At 27.2% G+C, this 16,393-nt stretch overlaps 1 protein-coding gene across 1 annotated transcript in view; it reads left to right on the top strand.

Annotated features, from left to right (window-relative positions):
- Positions 1 to 1,290: 1,290 nt before the first annotated feature.
- The window catches only part of LOC119607773 (TBC1 domain family member 4), a 41,200-nt gene continuing 26,097 nt past the window's right edge, over positions 1,291 to 16,393 (top strand). Inside the window, 2 exon segments of the mRNA XM_037961877.1 lie at positions 1,291 to 1,669; positions 7,614 to 8,421. Coding sequence (XP_037817805.1) covers positions 8,341 to 8,421 — 81 coding nt within the window. The 5' untranslated portion in view covers positions 1,291 to 1,669; positions 7,614 to 8,340.

The raw sequence follows: 16,393 nt of genomic DNA, 5'->3' as shown, positions 1-16,393 counted from the left end.
GACTATAGTCTAGACTATAGACTAGACTATAGACTAGACTATAGACTAGACTATAGACTAGACTATAGACTAGACTATAGTCTAGACTATAGACTAGACTATAGACTAGACTATAGTCTAGACTATAGACTAGACTATAGACTAGACTATAGTCTAGACTATAGACTAGACTATAGACTAGACTATAGACTAGACTATAGACTAGACTATAGACTAGACTATGGACTAGATTATAGACTAGACTATAGTCGCTGTAAACAATAGACTAAAAACTAGTACAGGAAATTTATAAAACTTTCAATCGCTGTAGGAATTTTTTGGATTGTTGTACATTTCTATAGAAAAAAATCGATAACTTTACTTATCTATAGAAATGTTATCGATAACTTTACTTTTCCATAGAAATATTATCGATTGCTGAACTTTTGTATAGAAATGTTAACGATAACTTTACTTATCGTTAGAAAATTCATCAATTATTGTACTTTTTAATAGAAAAGATATCGATTGTTGAATTTTTCTATAGAAAAGTTATTAATTACTTAAGTTTTCGATAAAAGTTTGCCGATAACTTCAATTTTCTTTTGGTATACTATCGATAACTTTCCCTTAAAACTATTTCAAAAGTTATTACCACTTTACCTAACCACTTGCCTAGCAAAAAAATTTCTCATAAATTAAGTGCATATTTTAAACAACATTTTTTTCACAAATAATTTTCAAAACAACATTTTCACTTTTATGCTGATAATTTATTGAAACAAATTCACACTCAATATGTTTAAGGTATTTCAACGATAATTTCAAATATTTTTTGCTCTTCGATTAAACACTGTTGTTGTTTTTAGTTTACCAGCTGTAGTTGTAATCGCATGCGCATAAATTGTTTTCTTTAACAAACATTTTGCGTGTATTGAACAGCAAAGTGAAACAACACACAGATACAAAATTTACTGACAATTTCACTCTCGTTGAGATACGGAGAGACTGGCAAACTGATCTAGGGAGAAAAAAATAAATTCGCCGTAATAAACCTGCGCATTTCACGAAACAGCTGATTGTAGAAGAGCTGCGGGTGATTTTGAGAATGTGTATTTTTCAATTCGCTGTAAATAATATAAACCAATAATATTATTAAGTAAATAAAATAATATAAATAATTTTGGCTAATAGCCACAGCAAGCGAAAGCCACATTTTAATTAAAGATCAATCAGTTTGTTACGAGACGTTAAAAACAAACGATCGTTAAACAATGAACGCAAAATAATCAAAGATATTAAAAACAGAAATAAAAACAAAACAAACAGATGAATAAATAGAGTAAAAAAAATACGTGTGTTTTGGATAACAAATTTAAAAAAAAAGCGAAATGTTTATTAATAACGCAACTGCGAATAATATATTGCAATTATTGTGAACAGATAAATAAATTAATAAATGTGTTTTAATGTTAAAACAAAACCAGTGCAAATGTACTAAAATTATTACAAAAAAAAGATATTTTTTAATTAAAGATAAAAACCTCAAAAGAAAAAAAACGCTTGATTAAAATAATAGCGATTTTTTAAGCGCTGTTTGCAAAAAGAGCTGGTGAAAATAAATAAAATGCTTTAAGTGTGTTTTGTTGTTTATTTATATAAACAATAAATTTGTTTTTCACTACTAACGGTAATAATTGTTATTGTTTTTTCATTAAATTTACAACTTTTTCCTTTACAATTTGTCGGTTGTTTAATTTTTTTGCCGTATTTATATCGTTATTGTCAACAACTTGTTTATAAAAATTTAAATTGATTTGATTCGAAAAAACAAAACTAAAACAATTTTGAAATTATTGAAAACAAAATCGTTACAGGTCTTGTTGTTTTGTGCAATGACATAAATAGAAATGGAATGAAATGAAATCATGAATTTCAATTAATAACAAACGTTGCATGTATTAAATGCAACACGTGATTAACCCAGCAAACATATTAAACAACATAAACAATATCCATAACTAACCAGTAAGCATACTAATAGACAATTGCTAAATATCATAAAACACTTTTTATAAACAATTTTTACCCAATTTCCCGCCCCCTCTTATGTTTGCTGGGCATCTATTTGTTATGATTTCCAACGCAATCTCATTTTTCCCATTATGATCATCATCATCATCAGATGTCAATGTACACAATGAATTTAACGAAACAAAAAACTAACTTTATAATGATCGGTTATTGTCTTACAAGTTTTTTTCTTTTTTATTACAACAAAAACTTCAACAATAAATTTAAAGACAAATTCAATATCAATTGTAAAGAAATAGTTGTTATATCAGATTTCAATTGATTTTCTCTTAGACATCACAAAAAGAAAAGACAACAATAATTTGTTGTCAAGTCATTTATTAGTTCAAATTTGCCAAAGAAAAAATGTGCACATTTCTTTAAAAGAAATTTTTCAATAATTGTCAGCATTGGTCGGGGGTTTTCTATTTAAATTAAACAGATGTTCAGCATATTTTTTAAATAAATTAATAACAATCTCTTTTTTTTTTTTTTGTATAAAAATGATCTGTGATCTTTCTATAGAAAACAAATCGATGATGATCTTTCTATAGAAAACAAAAGAGATCGCTTATCTTTCCCAAAGAAGAGGTCTATAATATTTCTTAAGATCAACGGTCTTTTATATAGAAAAGATCGATGATCTTTCTCTAGAAAAGATCGATGATCTTCCTTATAGAAATCTAATAAAAGAAATCAGTTTTCTTTCTTATAAGAGATATCAATACCCTTTCTTATAATATAGATAGATCATAGATAATATTTCTTAGAGATCGAAGGATTTTTATATAGAAATATCGATGATCTTTCATATAAAAGTAATCGATGATCTTTCCTATAGAAGATATCGATAATCTTTAATATGGAAGATATTGATAATCTTTCCGTTACGTTATCTCTTTCTACAGAAAAGATCGATGATGTTTCTTATAAGATACATCCATAATATTTCTAAGAGATCGATGAACTTTTATATAGAAAAGATCGATGATCTTTCATATAATAGTAATCGATGATCTTTCCTATATTAGAGATCGATAATCTTTAATATGAAAGATATCGATAATCTTTCCTATGGAAAGAGATCGATGATCTTTCCATTACGTTACGTTATCTCTTCTCTAAAGAAGAGAACAATAATCTTTCTTAGAGATCGACAGTGTTTCATATATAGAAAAGATCGATGATCGTTCTTAAAAGACAGATCGATAATCTTTCTTAAAGATCGATGGACTTTTATATAGAAAATATCGATTATATTTTCTATAGAAGAGGGCGATGATCTTTCCTATATATAAGAGATCGATGATCTTTCTTAAGAAGAGATCGATGATCTTTCCTATAGAAGAAATCGACGACTTTTCTATGGACTTCGATAATCTTTTCTTATAGAAAGTCTTTCCGTTACGTTATTTCTTTCCTGTTGGAAGAGGTGGTTGATCTTTTTTCAAAAAAAGTTATCGATTGAAAAATAAATGTGATCGATAACTACTATATACCGATAACTTTTCTATAGAAAAGTAAAGTTATCGATAACTTTTCTATAGAAAAGTAAAGTTATCGATAACTTTTCTATAGAAAAGCAAAGTTATCGATAACTTTTCTATAGAAAAGCAAAGTTATCGATAACTTTTCTATAGAAAAGTAAAGTTATCGATAACTTTTCTATAAAAAAGTAAAGTTATCGATAACTTTTCTATAGAAAGGTAAAGTTATCGATAACTTTTCTATAGAAAGGTAAAGTTTATCGATAACTTTTCTATAGAAAGGTAAAGTTATCGATAAATTTTCTATAGAAAAAGTAAAGTTATCGATAACTTTTCTATAGAAAAGTAAAGTTATCGATAACTTTTCTATAGAAAAGTAAAGTTATCGATAACTTTTCTATAGAAAAGTAAAGTTATCGATAGCTTTTCTATAGAAAAGTAAAGTAATCGATAGCTTTTCTATAGAAAAGTAAAGTAATCGATAACTTTTCTATAGAAAAGTAAAGTTATCGATAACTTTTCTATAGAAAAGTAAAGTTATCGATAACTTTTCTATAGAAAAGTAAAGTTATCCATAACTTTTCTATAGAAAAGTAAAGTTATCGATAACTTTTCTATAGAAAAGTAAAGTTATCGATAACTTTTCTATAGAAAAGTAAAGTTATCGATAACTTTTCTATAGAAAAGTAAAGTTATCGATAACTTTTCTATAGAAAAGTTAAGTTATCGATAACTTTTCTATAGAAAGGTGAAGTAATCGATAATTTTTCTATAGAAAGGTGAAGTAAATCGATAATTTTTCTATAGAAAAGTAAAGTTATCGATAACTTTTCCATAGAATAGTCAAGTTATCGATAACTTTTGTATAGAAAAGTCAAATTTTCTATACAAAATACAAGTTTATCGATAATTTTTCTTTAGAAAAGTAAAGTTATAGAAAAGTAAGGCAATCGATAACTTATCTATAGAAAAGCATAGACTTTTTTATAAACAAAAACATTGACAATGACCTAAAATTGTTATAAATGCAAACGTGTGCCCATTTAAAACCAACTTATGGTTTTTCTCAAGGACATTTGTAAGGTGTGAAAATCAGATTAAAAGTAAAAAAAGCTATTTAATTGAAGTTTTATTAATCTGACGATTTGATTATCAAAAAAGCAGTTAATGTTCATTAAGTTTGTTAAAACAGTTCTTTCATTCTTACAGTTGTTTATTTGTTTACATAATGTTTTTATTTTGTATATTTATTGACTCATACAAACATAATTTTCATTTTTAAAAGGAATTTTTCTTCTTCTTCTTAAAACAACGAACTCAATTGTGCTTCAAAAACTGAGAAATTTTGCCAAATTTTGTATATTGGTTTATTTCAGAAGTGTGAAAATACAAATGTGTTTGTTCAATTTAATTTTATTTGTAAAATAAATAAAACAAAAAAAAAATACAAAATAAAATTTTTAAAAGAAAACATTAACATTTACTCAATAAATTAATACCCACCAACCAACCAACAAACAACCGACCACATTCGTTAATTGCATATACAAAAAAGTGTAATATGTATGTAAATTTTAAATTGTATTTAATGTTAACGAGGGTGGTTAGAGAAAGTGATTTTGTAATAATTTTATTGATTCTTTTTTAAATAATTATTTGTTAAAGTTTTAAAGATAAAAAAGTTAAAAACATTCAGAAATGAAGATCTATGATATTTTTATGAAAGTAATCGATAAACTTTCTTTAAAATACATTAACGATCTTTCTATACGAAAAAGCGATGATCTCTCTGTAAGAAATATTTAATATATTTTCTATCTAAAAACAAGATGGCGTATCCTTTTATTGACAATATCAAGATTTTTTTAACAAGATCGAAGTTCTTTTTCAATGATCTTTATAGAAAACAACGAAACTTATTAATGATCTTACTATAGTAATGGTCGGAGATCAATCATTCTTTTATTGTAGATAAGAACAATGAACTTTATATAGAAAATATCTAGTATGTTTCCTTTATTAAAGATCTTTCTGAAGACAAGATTGTGAATCTTTTTATAGATAATATCAAGGATTTTTGTATAGAAGATTGAAAATCTGTTAAAGAAAATGAACAATGATCTTTATTAAAAGCATCGACGAGCATTCCGAAATAATTAATGATCTTAATATAAAGGGGATCGGGGCACCTTTTATTAAAGTAATCGATGATCTTTCAACAATAATATTGATGATCTTTTTGTAGAAAAGATCGATGATCTTCCTATAGATCTTTTTATAGAAAAGATCTTTGATCTTTCTGTGGAAAATTTCGATGATTTTTCTGTGGAAAATATCGATGATCTTTCTGTCGATGATCAGTGATCTTACGAGATAGAAAGGATCAATGTTATTATTATTATTATTATTATTATTATTATTATTATTATTATTATTATTATTATTATTATTATTATTATTATTATTATTATTATTATTATTATTATCATTATTATTATTATTATTATTATTATTATTATTATTATTATTATTATTATTATTATTATTATTATTATTATTATTATTATTATTATTATTATTATTATTATTGAATAGATCGATAAATATTTTATAGAAAATGTCGATGATTTTTTCTATAAAAACTATAGAGGATCTATGATATTTACATTAAAGTGATCGATAGATCATAGAAAACTTTAATGGTATTTCTACATAAAAGTTTGATTATCCTTCTATAGAGTAGATGATCTTTGTTATAGAAAAGAACTGATCAATGGTCTTTCTATAGATTAGATCGATGGTCTTTCTATAGAGAAATCGATGATATTTCCAGAGAAAAGATCGATCGATCTTATATATAGAAATGTTTGATGATCTTTCATATTATCAACATCGCAAAATGATAGATCTATAATTCCTCCTACAGAAAGATTAATAATAAATCGATTATCTTTCTATAGAATCGTTCGATGATCTTTCTATAGAAAAGATCGATGATCTATAGAAAATATCAATAATCTTTCTATAGAAAAGATCGATAATCTTTCCATGATCTATGATACTTCTATAGAAAAGATCGATGATCTTTCTATGGAAAAGATCGATGATCTTCTATAGAAAAGATCGATGATCTTTCCATAAAAAAGATCGATGATCTTTCTATAAAAAGATAAATAATAAACCATATCGATCATCTTTCTATAAAAAAAATCGATCTTTCTATGAAAAAGATCGATAATCTTTCTATGGAATAGATCGATGATCTTTCTATGGAAAAAATTAATGATCTTTCTATAGAAAAGAACGATGATCTTTCTATAGAAAAGATTAATAATAAACCATATCGATCATCTTTTTATAGAAATGATCGATGACCCATCTATGAAAAAGATTGATGATCTATCTATGGAAAAGATCGATGATCTTTCTATAGAAAAGATCGAAGATCTCTCTAAATCGAAAATCTTTCTAGATCGATGATCTATAAAAAAGATCGATGATCTTTCTATAGAAAAGATCAACGACCAATGATCTCACTATAGAAACGATCAATGATCATTCTTATTAAAAAGTTCGTTAATCTTTCTATGGATAAGATCTATGATATTTCCCACAGAAAAGATTGATAACAGAACATAACGATTATCATTTCTCAACAGAAAAGATCGATAGTCTTTCTTCAGAAAAGTTTGATAATCTATCTATATAAAGAGTTTGATCGTCTTAATGTGAAAAGATCGTTAGTTTTTCTAAAGAAAAGATCGAATTTTGTATAAAAGAAATGAATGAACTTTCTTTATAAACGATCGATGGTCTTTTTCACTGGATAGTTTCTGTAGATAGTTTCCATCATGATCGTTTAAATGTATATATTTTGCAGGATCTTTCTTGTTACACCTCGTATTAGTTTTCTATATTTTATTTTTGTTTTTTTTTTTTTTTTTTGATTTGTTAACGTATTTGTGAGCATTTAGTTCCTAGATGATCATTATATATACATTTATTTATTATTATTTGTATCTTTGTTTTATTTTATTTCATTTTTTTTCTTCTTTTCAATACATTTATTAAAAGTACGAATAAAATAGAAAAATTCATTGCAAATTGTAAAGAAAAAAAATCACACACGTTTGCCAGCATTCAGTTGAAAATGTTCTAATTAACGTTTAACATGCAACGGTGAATAAAAAGAGAAAAAAATTAATAGAAAAAAAGTATTTTATATAAATTAATAATAAATGTGATAAAAAATTTAATAAATAAAAAATCAAGTTAACACTTTCCACAAAAAAAACAACTCTAAGTACATACTTAGACCAAAAGCAAAAAAGCCAAACATTTTAAAGTTAATTTAAATATTTGTATTAATCTTCAAGGTGATAATCGTCTGCTTAAATAATAAACAAAAACAAAAAATAAATAAATTGTATTTGATTTAGACCAACAAATTAAATATAAATAAAAAAAGAATTTTTAATTAAAAAAACTTAAAAATTAAAGCAGAGAATAATACAAAATTTATTAAACGCAATCTTATCTTTTACATTAAAATATGAAAATAAATTCTTTAAAAATAAAAGAAAAATTTCTTTAAATGAAAAAGTTTATTATATAATTAAGTGATTATGTATATGTGATATTTAAAAAAAGAAAACCCTCTCAAACTAAAAATATTTTATAAAAAAAATCTAAACCCCCAAAAAGTGAGTTTACTTTGTACAAATTTTATTTGTTTATTGCAAATCAAACAAAAAAAAAAATATTAATATTTTAAACTTAAGTTTAATCGTAAATTACAAAAATGTTCACTGTTCCCTGTCATCGTGATACAATTTTGACAACATCGCTTAGCGATGCCTCCGTTTTATCGAAAAGTCGTGCCGTATGTATAATCGATGCAAAATTTTGTTTAATTTTTAAAAAGTTAAAAGTGTTTTTTTTCTGCTAATTTGTTGGCATGTTTGTTCAAGTTTATGCATGTTGAATTTTATACAAAAAAAAATTTGTTGAAAATTACTGTAAATGCTGTAATTTTAAATAATATTCCCGGATTTTGTTTTGTTAAAATAGGATATTAACTTTTAATGAATATTTTTTCAACTGAATTTTGATTTAAAAATTTGAAGAATCCCAAATTCACTTGAAAATAGAAGGTATAATGAGATTTTTAGTGAAAATTTAGGTTTTCTGTGAAAATTCGAATTAAGAATCCAGTCGAGTCTACAGTCATTCTATGATTTAGTCCATAGTCCAGACTATAGGGCAATCCATAGGCCACACTATAGTCCAGTCTGAAGGTCAGAATATAGTATAGTCTAGTCTATAGTCTAGTCTAGTATATAGTCTAGTCTATAGTCTAGTCTATAGTCTAGTCTATAGTCTAGTCTATAGTCTAGTCTATAGTCTAGTCTATAGTCTAGTCTATAGTCTAGTCTATAGTCTAGTCTATAGTCTAGTCTATAGTCTAGTCTATAGTCTAGTCTATAGTCTAGTCTATAGTCTAGTCTATAGTCTAGTCTATAGTCTAGTCTATAGTCTAGTCTATAGTAGTAGTCTATAGTCTAGTCTATAGTCTATAGTCTAGTCTATAGTCTAGTCTATAGTCTAGTCTATAGTCTAGTCTATAGTCTAGTCTATAGTCTAGTCTATAGTTCTAGTCTATAGTCTAGTCTATAGTCTAGTCTATAGTCTAGTCTATAGTCTAGTCTATAGTCTAGTCTATAGTCTAGTCTATAGTCTAGTCTATAGTCTAGTCTATAGTCTAGTCTATAGTCTAGTCTATAGTCTAGTCTATAGTCTAGTCTATAGTCTAGTCTATAGTCTAGTCTATAGTCTATTCTATATTCTAGTCTATAGTCTAGTCTATAGTCTAGTCTATAGTCTAGTCCATAGTCTAGTCTATAGTCTAGTCTATAGTCTAGTCTATAGTCTAGTCTATAGTCTAGTCTATAGTCTAGTCTATAGTCTAGTCTATAGTCTAGTCTATAGTCTAGTCTATAATATAGTCTATAATATAGTCTATAGTCTAGTCTATAGTCTAGTCTATAGTCTAGTCTATAGTCTAGTCTATAGTCTAGTCTATAGTCTAGTCTATAGTCTAGTCTATAGTCTAGTCTATAGTCTAGTCTATAGTCTAGTCTATAGTCTAGTCTATAGTCTAGTCTATAGTCTAGTCTATAGTATAGTCTATAGTCTAGTCTATAGTCTATAGTCTAGTCTATAGTCTAGTCTATAGTCTATAGTCTAGTCTATAGTCTAGTCTATAGTCTAGTCTATAGTCTAGTCTATAGTCTAGTCTATAGTCTAGTCTATAGTCTAGTCTTAGTCTAGTCTATAGTCTAGTCTATAGTCTAGTCTATAGTCTAGTCTATAGTCTAGTCTATAGTCTAGTCTATAGTCTAGTCTATAGTCTAGTCTATAGTCTAGTCTATAGTCTAGTCTATAGTCTAGTCTATAGTCTAGTCTATAGTCTAGTCTAGTCTATAGTCTAATCTACAGAAATCCAATTTAATTTCTAGTAATTTTCTAAATTTAAGTAAGAATAGATTTCAATTCCACCAAATTTTCGGATTATTTTGATATTTTATTCAAATCCTAACCGTTACTCTATGTAAGATCAAATGCTTGCTGTATAATAAAATTGGGAATTTACAAGCAAAAATCCCCAAAATCTTCTTAACCTTTAATGCTAATAATCTTAATTTGAATAATTCATTTTTTCCAAACTTTTTCTCTTTTCAAAATATCTTTAAATAATTATACACGTTTTGTTATTTCAAATTTGTAAGAATATTAAACAAACGTGATTATATTATTTTGCAAAAATTACAAATAAATATGTAATTAAATAATGTATTTGTTTTATTCATTAATATCTTCTAATGACAGACATTTAAGTAAATTAATTATATAAATACTTCTCTACAAATAAATCGCCTAAAGTTTAGTTCACCAACTGAGTTCAATTGATTACTCAATACAGTGTAATTATTAAATGTTTTGAAACCGGTTTATTGCGAAGAGTGAATTAAAGCAAATTGTTTTATTACGATTATTATATTCATAAAGAATGTAAATACTTTTAATTTCAAAATAGTATAAAGTGTTAAATTATAATTGGCAAATTAATTATGACGTCCTCAACATTTTAAACAGTAACCTAAGAACGATATATACCGGTTTACGCAAACATGAATTTTTAATTTTGAATTAAAAGTAACTTATATTGTCACCGGACTGCAATCAGACCATAGACTATAGACTTGACTATAGGCTAGACTATGGACTAGACTAGATTATAGACTACACTATAGACTAGAGTCTAGCCTAGACTATAGACTTTACTATAGACAAGACTGTAGACTAGATTATAGACTGGACAGTAGAATACACTATAGACTAGACTAGATTATAGACTAGACTGTAGACTAGACTATATTAAACTTTAGTCTCGATTTTAGACTAGACTATAGACTAGACTATAAACTAGACTATAGACTAGACTATACTAGACTAGACTATAGACTATACTATAGACTAGACTATAGACTAGACTATAGACTAGACTATAGACTAGACTATAGACTAGACTATAGACTAGACTATAGACTAGACTATAGACTAGACTATAGACTAGACTATAGACTAGACTATAGACTAGACTATAGACTAGACTATAGACTAGACAGATAGACGTGACTATAGACGAGACTATAGACTAGACTATAGACTGACTATAGACTAGACTATAGACTAGACTATAGACTAGACTATAGACTAGACTAATAGACTAGAACTATAGACTAGACTATAGACTAGACTATAGACTAGAACTATAGACTAGACTATAGACTAGACTAAGACTAGACATAGACGACTATGACTAGCTATAGACTAGACTATAGACTAGACTATGGACTGACTATAGACTGACTATAGACTAGAACTATAGACTAGACTATAGACTAGACTATGGACTAGACTATAGACTAGACTATAGACTAGGACTATACAGACTTAGACTAGAATATAGACTAGACTATAGACTAACTATAGACTAACTATAGACTAGACTATAGACTAGACTAGAGACTAGACTATAGACTAGACTATAGACTAGACTATAGACTAGACTATAGACTAAGACTATAGACTAGACTATAGACTAGACATAGACTAGACTATAGACTAGACTATAGACAGACTATAGACTAGACTATAGACTAGACTATAGACTATACTATAGACTAGACTAAGACTAGACTATAGACTAGACTATAGACTAGACTATAGACTAGACTATAGACTAGACTATAGACTAGACTATAGACTAGACTATAGACTAACTATAGACTAGACTATAGACTAGACTATAGACTATACTATAGACTAGACTATGACTAGACTATAGACTAGACTATAGACTAGACTATAGACTAGACTATAGACTAGACTATAGACTAGACTATAGACTAGACTATAGACTATACTATGGACTAGACTATAGACTAGACTATAGACTAGACTATAGACTAGACTATAGACTAGACGATAGACTAGACTATAGACTAGACTATAGACTAGACTATAGACTAGACTATAGACTAGACTATAGACTAGACTATAGACTAGACTATAGACTAGACTATAGACTAGACTATAGACTAACTATAGACTAGACTATAGACTATACTATAGACTAGACTATGGACTAGACTATAGACTAGACTATAGACTAGACTATGGACTAGACTTTAGACTACTAGACTATATACTAGACTATACTAGACTATAGACTAGACTATAGACTAGACTACTAGACTAGACTATAGACTAGACTATAGACTAGACTATAGACTAGACTATAGACTAGACTATAGACTAGACTATAGACTAGACTATAGACTAACTATAGACTAGACTATAGACTAGCTATAGACTAGACTATAGACTAGACTATAGACTAGACTATCTAGACTAGACTATAGACTAGACTATAGACTAGACTATAGACTAGACTATAGACTAGAACTATAGACTAGACTATAGACTAGACTATAGACTAGACTATAGACTAGACTATAGACTAGACTTATAGACTAGACTAGTATAAACAGGACTATACACTAGACTATAAACAGGACTATACACTAGACTATACACTAGACTATACACTAGACTATACACTAGACTATAAACTAGACTATAGACTACTATAGATTGACTAAAGACCAGACTATAGATTAGACTGTATACTAGACTATAGGCTAAACGATAGACTAGACTATAGTTTTGTTCAAAGACAAATGACTAAACTATAGATTATCAAAAACTACATTACAAACTAGACTGTAGTTTGATATGTATAAATAATGGATCAGTAGTTCAATTTGACGTTTTTCTTACGTGCTTAAACCAAAACACTTTTACCCTTCAAAGTCATTAGTTTTTGTTCTTAATAGTTACCTACCACCCATTAAACATTCGAACAAAAAACGTTTTAAAGGGTCATATAATTTTCTTGTTTTAATTATTAACAATTGTATAAAACGTAAGAATGAAAACAACAACATTCTCAACAGATAATTAATAACAATTAAAACATGTATAACAACAGAAAGATACAGGTTTCTAAAATTAAACTTAAAGAAATGAAAACGAAAATAATTAATAAATATGATAAATATTATAAAAATAATGCTATACAATCATACGAATGATTGGTTTTACAAAATTGCACTGATTTATTCTATTACTTACTTGCACTCGTTGACTGGCTTAAATGCAAACAGTACCCGTCGGTTTAAAAGAGGCTGGAGACTAATATATCAATTAATTTATAATTTTCTTTGAAATTCATGTTTGTTAAGTCTGTGAAGCAAGTGAGAGTACAAAGTTTGGTGGTTAACTGGTTTCAAAACCTGTAGGGGTTATTTAAGTACTTGCCAGTCCCAGTCAGTTTAAAATAAAAAGTTTGACCTTAAATGTTTTTATAGCTTTTTATTCATTCTTTATTTGATTTTCCTATTAAAACAATTAAAAATTTATTTCCGTTTTGAAAGAGAAAAACATATTCGATAAACTTTTGCCAAAAAAAAAAAAAAATAAAATAAAACAGCAAATTGCCAATAAACGGCAAAAGTTGCTGCTACAGAATCAGTGCTGCAAATCTATCGGAAATTGAAAATTGTGTCCTTTTTTTTAATAGGAGCGAAGAAAAAGAGGGCAGCTGCTGTTTTTTAAAAAAAGTTTCTTTTGTGTGTAAAACTATTTTGAAATTGTTAATTTGTTTTCGAATTTTGTTACAAATTGTTGTTTATTATTTTGTTTATTCATATTAGTTGTTGTTTTGTTAGTTTCTATACGACAAGGACACCTAACAGACTCAGTGGCTGGCGTCTGGCAAATATTTTTCGTAAATAAATCATAGATTTTATTTTATGTTTAATTTTTTTTTACTGAATATGAGTTTCGGTACTTACACAAATATGACACTTTACAATTAAGAATAAATATTAAAGTTTATGTGTATTAGTTATAAGCAACTAAATAATCAAATAAAATTTTATTTATACATTAACACGAATATTTGCTTTTAAATATTTGAAAATAAAAATAGAATTTATCTAGCGGCTTTAAATTAGTCTAGAGTATAGAACAGAGTAGATGATAGATTAGACTATAGACTAGACTTAAGAGTAGCCTACACACTAGACTATATATATATTAGACTATATTCAAGACAATATACTAGAATATAAGTTAGAAATAGGGTAGACTTTAGACAATACTATAGACTAGACTATACTATATACTAGACTATAAATTAGACTATAGACTAGACCTTAAACAAGACCAGAAACTAAACTAGACTTTGGACTTGGTTTTAGAATTGACTATAGGCTATTTGCTAGACTATTGACTAGAATATAGACTAGATTGTAGACTAGTCTATAAAATAAAATGTTGACTTGACTATAGACTAGACTTTTGACAAGACTATACACTAGACTCGACTATGGACTTGACTATAAACTAGACTAAACTGTGGAATAAACTACAGACTACATTAGAATTATAGAGTAAACTAGATTATAGATTAAACTGAAAACTAAACTGTAGACTAGACTATAGAGTAGACTACAGACTACTACAAACTATAGACTACATTTTATACTATAGACTACACTGTACACTAACCTATAGACTAAACTATAGATTAGACTAGACAATATATTAGACTATAGAGTAGACTATAGAATAGACCAGGCTATAAATAAGACTATAGACTAGACAATAGACTGGACTATAGCCTAGACTATAAGCTAGACTATAGACTAAGATTATAGTAAACGCAATAGTCTAGACTATATAATAGTCTATAGTCTAGACTGTAGTCTAGTCTGTAGTCTAGTCTATAGTCTAGACTGTAGTCTAGTCTATAGTCTAAAATATTGACTTGACTATAGACTAGACTTTTGACAAGAATATAAACTAGACTAGCCTGTAGACTAGGCTGTAGGCTGGACTATAGACTAGACTATGGATTAAACTACAGACTAGATTAGAATTATAGAGTAAACTAGATGATAGATTAAACTGTAGACTAAACTATAGACTAGACTATAGAGTAGACTACAGACTACTACAGACTAAAGACTACATTTTATACTATAGACTAGACTGTAGACTAACCTATAGACTAAACTATAGACTAGACTATAGATTAGACTAGATAATATATTAGGCTATAGAATAGACTAGACTATAAATAAGACTATAGACTAGACTATAGATTAGGCTGTAGACTACACCATAGACTGGAACTAGACTATAGATTAAGATTACAGTAAACGCTATAGTGTAGACTGTAGTCTAGTCTATAGTCTAGAATGTAGTCTAGTCTATAGTCTAGACTGTGGTCTAGTCTATAGTCTAGACTGTTGTCATATCTGTAGTCTAGTCTATAGTCTAGTATCTAGTTTGATCTATAGTGTAGTCTCTAGTCTAGTCTATAGTCTAGTCCAGAGTCTAGTCTATAGTCTAATCTATAGCCTGGACTGTAGACTACTCTATATCTATCTATCTATCTATCTATCTATCTATCTATCTATCTATCTATCTATCTATCTATCTATCTATCTATCTATCTATCTATCTATCTATCTATCTATCTATCTATCTATCTATCTATCTATCTATCTATCTATCTATCTATTCTATCTATCTATCTATCTATCTATCTATCTATCTATCTATCTATCTATCTATCTATCTATCTATCTATCTATCTATCTATCTATCTATCTATCTATCTATCTATCTATCTATCTATCTATCTATCTATCTATCTATCTATCTATCTATCTATCTATCTATCTATCTATCTATCTATCTATCTATCTATCTATCTATCTATCTATCTATCTATCTATCTATCTATCTATCTATCTATCTATCTATCTATCTATCTATCTATCTATCTATCTATCTATCTATCTATCTATCTATCTATCTATCTATCTATCTATCTATCTATCTATCTATCTATCTATCTATCTATCTATCTATCTATCTATCTATCTATCTATCTATCTATCTATCTATCTATCTATCTATCTATCTATCTATCTATCTATCTATCTATCTATCTATCTATCTATCTATCTATCTATCTATCTATCTATCTATCTATCTATCTATCTATCTATCTATCTATCTATCTATCTATCTATCTATCTATCTATCTATCTATCTATCTATCTATCTATCTATCTATCTATCTATCTATCTATCTATCTATCTATCTATCTATCTATCTATCTATCTATCTATCTATCTATCTATCTATCTAT

Source organism: Lucilia sericata, unplaced genomic scaffold (assembly GCF_015586225.1).
Source record: "Lucilia sericata isolate MDLA Ls3-8-SP2 unplaced genomic scaffold, ASM1558622v1 Contig000746F_arrow, whole genome shotgun sequence".
Classification (NCBI taxonomy): Eukaryota; Metazoa; Arthropoda; class Insecta; order Diptera; family Calliphoridae; genus Lucilia; species Lucilia sericata.
The sequence above is the reverse complement of the archived record's forward strand: the minus strand, read 5'-3'. Positions and strand labels throughout refer to the sequence as shown.